Here is a 6,519-nt window from a genome sequence, read left to right on the forward strand (position 1 = left end):
ACGCAGTGTTTGATGTGAAAACTGAAATGCTTCATTTTCTGAATTTGCTTTCTTTTCATATCAAAAAATCTTTTGGCATTTACTTTAAACTGCGTGTGTTGTTTACATTCACACAGATCGGGTGAATGCCAACACTCCGCCTTCAGTTCAACGACCTTCTTCAGGTTTCGCTCGATGACAAACTTCCGTCTGGGTGCCGTGGGTGCGTGAGAAACTCACGCCTCGACGTTCTTCAGTTTTGTGTTCGGTCCGACGCCCTTCCTTAGCACCGGTTTGACGACCTTCCGTAGTTCCTGGCTTGTAAGTCCACCAGAGGATCCTAGTTCGACGACCACCACCTGGCCTACAACTTAACGACCTTCCACAGCACCGGCCCACCAACCTTCCATGGCTTTCGACACGACGAACCACCAGTGATTCCGGTCCGCTCTCAATTGCTCCGGACCAACGACCTCCCAAAGCACCTATCCGTCGACCTCCCTCCCATGTCTCCTGAACTGTCGACCTCCTGCTTCGGTTCCGGGGAGGTCGATCTCTTCTTACCTGGCCGTAATTACAATTCAACCACGCACAATTTACTTCACAGTAGCTCGACAACAATGAACACTACCGATATAGTCTGGTGTGTCTGTAGGTTTTTCGTGAAGTGTTTGCTTTTGGTTCAGGACGTTGTCCCCGGACCTAGGCTTTTGACGTTATTGCCCGCCTTTGGACTTCCTACCATTGCACCCACTGGATTTGCTCCTGCGTTCGTACGTTCAACGCCATCATTATTGGTTTAAGCTGGATCATAGGTTGAGTCGATTTACTCGTAAACTCCGATGCTTTTTGAAATGGTTAGCCCGTCTTCACCGACACAGGTCTTTCCTCCGAACATTTATAAATTACTTCACTGATTTTCAATTATCCTGAGAGGCTACACACACTTGGTTGCTTGTCGAAAAGTCATACATTCCTCAGAAGATATCTCTAGCTAGGGCGCATGTCGATGTGCGGGCACCTAAGTTCAATCGGTTGTCAATCGGGGGACTGCGATAAGCAGAGATGATACGCAATTGTGCAGCAAATGATTGAAATTGTGTTATATTGTGCGGGTTAATGAGTCAATTTCAGTTTAAAATGAGAGAAACCAGTGCTCGAAGAAAGGGAAATTTCACTCCTTCTGTTTTGAAATGGTTGAAAATTGACACTACCAAGTATAGGTCTTCAACCTTTTCGATTGTCCCGCCGTATTTACAAATCCCCCCCATTTCTTCACCAATGACAGTGAAACTGCACAAGATTTTGAGAACTCGCCACAGGCAGTATTGAAGGCGCCCGCAACAACGAGCGTCGCGACGGCTTTGTAAAAGACTCTTATTCACTTATTTTTCTCTTATCTAACGTTAATTTGCCCGTCCGATATTCTCAGTTTTATTTCCATCTAGAACGCCAATTAGATAAGTGGCTCTACAGAATACGGAGTTCCTGGTGATTTTTTGCAGCTTCACTTGTAGAAACATCTCTACACAAAAAAGTTCAAGAATGTTTCTCAAAGGTTTTGTAATTGTAAAAATTAAATTACTTTTTGAAAAAACTCTTCATTACCACTTTTGAACTAGGTATTTCATGTTATTTTATACAATAATCGATTCGCTGTTGACGGATAATAGCATCTTGCTTTAGGCATCGTTCTTTCAATCCGGATATCTCCTTCTGCAAATTTCCAATGGTCGAATCCTTTTTATCGATGGCTTGTTGAACTCTAAAAAAAAACAACCATCGATAATACAACATTTTTCTTCAATTTTTTTTTAACCAGAACACACCTGCAGTAAATCCGTTCAATTTCCCGATCATGATCCTTCTGCATGTTCGCCAGATCTTTCTGAACCTCTTTGCGAGCAGAATCCTTCATCGTTTCCTTCTCTCGCAGCAGTTCGTCGCATAGTTTCTTCGAGTGAGTCAGCTGCAGCTCCATCTGTTTGGTGGTAGACTTCATGTTCTGTATTGTGGCTTCGCTCTCTGCCAGCTGGGTACGGGTGTCCTGATATTTTTGCTTAAGCAATGCTTCGGCTGTTTCTTGCTCACGCAACTCAGCCGAATGTTTCTCCTTCAAGCGACTGTAATTATGTTAGTTAAAGATTGTCTGTTAATTGATAAATAATTGTGCTTTACCTCATTTTTAAATCGAAATCTTGCTGGTATTTCTGCGTTTCGGCATCCACTTTGGCAACAATTCTATCAATTTGCTGATCTCTCTCGGACCGCAGCTGTTGCCTTATAGTGTTTTCACGATCCTCCAAAGCCATGCGGGCCGTTTCCTCGTGTTTTCTCTTCCAAATGGCGAAATCAGCTTCCAACTGATTCTGCAATTTAGCCAACTCCTCCTGAAATTGTTTAGAAATGTAAAATTATCAACATTTTTAACTCTCAAATGAAATGTAACCTTATGTTTATTTTCTCGATCTTTTAACATTTGAACATACTCTTTGCGAGCAAACTCCAAATTTTTAGCATTTTCGCTCTTAAGTTCATTAATCTGTGATTCGAAGTATTGATTGCGCTGTTTCAGTTCTTTGAGATTCCGTTCTTTTTCGATTTCGAACTCTTTCAGCAAATGTTGCCTCTGCTGTTCGAAGATTAGCCGCTCTTCGCTGACCTGTTTGTCGAAGCGTTCTAGTGTCATTTGTCGTTCCCGTTCGATGAATGCTTCGCGGTCTTTCATCAAAGTTTGCTTGAGGTCGACTTCCTTCTGCTCGTATTGAAGCTTGAGATCGGAAACTGCGCACATGAGTTCTTCTTTGTGTTGACGTTTCAGTTCGATCATATCTTTCTGATGGGCTGCTGTCATCTTATTGATTTCCATTTCGAGACCTTTAACGGTGAGCTCCTTGATTTTCTTAGTGTTTTCACGAACCCACTTCTCTCGTCTTATTTTCTCAGCTGCAACTGCCGTATCCTTTGCTCGTTCAAGTTCAGTTTTGAGACGATGTTCCCAGCTCTGATTTTGTGACTCAATTCTCCTTGTAAGCTGTGTAACCTTTTCACACAGCCCAGATTTGTCTTTTATAAGCTGATCGATGAACTCTTGATGTCGGCCTATGATATCCTCGTAGTGCTTTTTCTGCTCCTTTAGCTTGTTCTGGAAGGTGACCTTTTCCGCTCGGATTGCCTTCGTTTTGTCCGCTTTAACCGTCGAAAGGTGATCCTTGGATAGATGCATAGCATTGCTAAGTTCATTTGCGCGGAGTGAAAGCTTGATCACACGTCGTGCCAACTGATGGGCTGGAATTTCCAGTAAATCGCTCATTCTAAAAGTATAAAACCATTTTGAAATTAGAAGCTCTGATCAAATGTGAAATGATCAATCACTTTGGTATCGTTTCGATGTAGTCCGGTTCGGCGGCAAATTCCAGCTCCGAGCGATCCGATTCTGATGCTGGTCTCGCCGGTTTCAAACTTTTCTCGCACTTCATCTCGATATGATCTAAATACGAAAGTAGATCCTTCATCTTGTCTTTGTCGTGGTGCTGCTGTTCCTGAATCTGACCCGTACTGTCCGGCGAATCTCGGGAGTCCAGGATGTTGCTCAGCCTGTACTCGACTTCCTTTTTCAATGATTGGAAATCTAAAAAATCATGAAATTGGTGATCAACAAAGCTTTGGGGATTACAATTATAAAATTACCTGAGGGTGGGTTGTTCAGTTCGCTTGCCAATGATGCTTCATCAAAGTTTGTAAATTCATTTCGACTAGGTTCTCTTCTCTCTAGGTTGAAGTTAAAATTGGATCCCTCTTCAGCCTTGTCCATATCCGTTGGGGTTGTGACAGAACATTTACCAACGATAGGAGGAGCCGATTGCGGAGCTGCTCGTCCATCAGTGTCACTTTCATATGGTGCTTTTGGGAAGGTTTCCTCATTGCAGGACATCCAGCTGACAACTTTATCCATGTGAAATTCTGATATGTTACTTTCCTCGCGACAAAGCGTTGGAGAAAACTTACTCGGCGTTGGAGCTTTCTTCTGAGACGCATTTCTTAGTATCGATTTGTGGGTGTCCGCAGATTTCGGTTTAAAATTTTTCTTATTTAACAGAACGTTGCTCTTTTGGTGGGATTTATTTTGTTGCTTCACTTCGTTTAAGTTTTGATCTTTGACCTTAAAATAATTTTTGATTACTTGATTCGAGCTATTGTCTAATTTATTTTTGTCTAATGAGTTAGTAGGTTTTGGTGAAGTTTTGAAATTCTTCTCAGTGGGACTAGTTTTGATTTCGTTGTTGAGATTCAACTTTAACAAATCTTCCTTTGTGTCTTGTTTATCCCTTTTGTCTGTTTGGTTGTTGATGATTTCATTGATACAATCATAGTATTCATTTATAACATCAGGCTTTTCATCACCATGCTGTCGATTATCCAACAATCTATCGTTTTCGACATCTGTATCTTCTGTAGCACTGACGCTGGCGCATGCTGTAATCCGAAATGTTTCTTCTACGTACGTTTCAGTGACTTCCAGTGATGTGTAATTTTTCGGATCATACGATTTTGTACTTTCAGCCTGGACTAGTTTAAGTTCCATTTCCCGTCGTCGATTGATATCCTCTATTTCTTTCTTGTAATCTTCGATAATTTTCTGAGAATCATCTTCATCACAAAACGTCGATTCCGGCGTCGAATCAAACTTGACCAGCTTATCAGATTTATCTTCTCTGGTATCGTAGCCTGAACTGGTTAGGTCCTCTTCGAACTTAACCGATGTGTACCTGGGTTTTGGCTCGATTGTTGTATCCTGATACTTTCTTTCGTCATAAGTTGAATCAGCTTTACCCGTAGGTTTTTTCATACCGAAGTTATTATCCTCATAATCACTGTAATCTATCTCATACGGATCATTAGAGCTGAATGAGACCCTTCCAGGAAGATCAATTTTCTTATCAACCTTAGATGACATACCCCCACTATTACTAAGTTGTCCCGGCAATAAACTGTTTTTTCTTGGTCCCGGTTTGCGTATAACGCTTCTCGGCAGTGGAGGTTTTTTGTCAACGCCCGGCGCTATCCTCAATCTTTCCCCGGACCATATTTTTTCCAGCTCGGCTTCGTTGTTCGATTCTTGCGTATCGTCGTCCATGCTGCTTTCCTCGGAGCTACAGTCAGCTGTTAGCTTTTTCTTTGCAACGGTGGATCGTTTCTTGCTCCTAACCTTACAGGACATCTGCTTCGAGGACCTCTGCCCAGAAGCCACGCCTGACGTGGAAGAACCTGTTAATGTTTTCGATTCCCAATAGCGCGAGATTGGCTCGGCCAGGAGCGATTTCAGTAAACTCGAAGAGGAAGTGCTACGTTTCGACAGATAGTTGCTACTCGAAAATCCACTTCCGCCAAAATGTGTCGCTTTACGCTGAATTTGACTATCAGCTGATAGTGGACGTCTAATATTTGGCGGAAAAAGACGACTATTACTACCATTGAAGGCTGACCCGGGCCTTTGATGATGAAAATGGTGGCCGTGGGGGTGGTGTTGATTGCTCCCCAACCCTATCCCTACCAAATGTTGGTAGCTATTGGTAGGGGTTATTTTTTCGCGCGTTGCCAGGTTGATCTACGGTTGCAAACAAATCGAGAATTTGAAAATCAAAAAAATCAACAACAAAAAATCACTATTTTAACGCAAACTACCTACCTGCGATCCGTACAAACTCAATTCCATAATGAACGGCTTACGCACTCGGCATTCCGCATATTTTAAACCGCATTTGTAGCACTTTTCATTGAAATTTTTCGATTTTTATCAGGACGAGCGTCCCTCGATTGACAAAAGCGTTCTAATAAATCTCAACAACAGCGCACCACCACCGCACCGTGGCAACCGTAATGAATTCGATGAACTTCACCGTTGCCATGGAGACGGGTGTTTACAAAACAAAAATAAAACTACACCCACAACACGTGGATGAGGTGGTTGGTGTTGCATCCTACAACAGGTGGTGCCCAGCAGTGAGCACGTGGCTGATAAGAATTTGCCACAGTTCACAAAATATTTAGTATCACACTTTAGCAGGAAGTGGAACGTTTACTATATACCTGTGATGTTTGGGGGTTGAACGATGCAATCATAAGTTGCAATTCAAGAATTATTAACTGTTTTGAAATTCCGTTAAACGCTTACTTGAATATCTCGCTATGAATAGGGGAAATTGTTCCTAAATGCGCATATCGGGTAATATGCGCATACAGCCTGAAACGTATCAATTTATTCGTACTGAAAAATTCTACGTTTTGATTACCTCGGCGTTTGAACTAGTCTTGATTGGAATTTTAACAACCTGTTAATTAAGGAAACTTCACTTCAGAATAACAATAGCACACGAACTACTGGTTTTGATTGGGCCATATATTTTATCTATTATTGAATTTTTGATCGTTTTTATCTTTAATTATGAAAACTTTTTGATATACCGTAAACTGGGGGAACTTTGATCAGCGGGGTAACTTTGATCAACATGAAATTTTTGCAGATAATTATCATTAACT

At 41.8% G+C, this 6,519-nt stretch overlaps 1 protein-coding gene across 1 annotated transcript; it reads right to left on the minus strand.

Annotated features, from left to right (window-relative positions):
* Nucleotides 1-1,605: 1,605 nt before the first annotated feature.
* LOC129745968 (centrosomal protein of 131 kDa-like) lies at nucleotides 1,606-5,804 on the minus strand. Its single transcript, XM_055739376.1, has 7 exons — nucleotides 5,669-5,804; nucleotides 3,670-5,587; nucleotides 3,355-3,610; nucleotides 2,429-3,293; nucleotides 2,158-2,369; nucleotides 1,809-2,102; nucleotides 1,606-1,744 (listed from the first exon to the last, which is right to left on the minus strand). Exons 1-7 carry the CDS (start codon nucleotides 5,693-5,695, stop codon nucleotides 1,612-1,614), a joined length of 3,705 nt encoding a protein of 1,234 aa, XP_055595351.1. The 5' UTR covers nucleotides 5,696-5,804; the 3' UTR covers nucleotides 1,606-1,611.
* Nucleotides 5,805-6,519: the final 715 nt, after the last annotated feature.

Source organism: Uranotaenia lowii, chromosome 2 (genome assembly GCF_029784155.1).
Source record: "Uranotaenia lowii strain MFRU-FL chromosome 2, ASM2978415v1, whole genome shotgun sequence".
Taxonomy (NCBI): Eukaryota; Metazoa; Arthropoda; class Insecta; order Diptera; family Culicidae; genus Uranotaenia; species Uranotaenia lowii.

What these genes read in the sequence shown, in the direction of transcription:
- LOC129745968 (XM_055739376.1), bottom strand. Translation starts at nt 5,695, where the DNA reads ATGGAATTGAGTTTGTACGGATCGCAG. An exon ending in TGAGTTTGTACGGATCGCAG is followed by an intron (nt 5,588 to 5,668) that starts GTAGGTAGTTTG and finishes TTGCAACCGTAG; the next exon opens with ATCAACCTGGCAACGCGCGA. An exon ending in ACTGAACAACCCACCCTCAG is followed by an intron (nt 3,611 to 3,669) that starts GTAATTTTATAA and finishes ATGATTTTTTAG; the next exon opens with ATTTCCAATCATTGAAAAAG.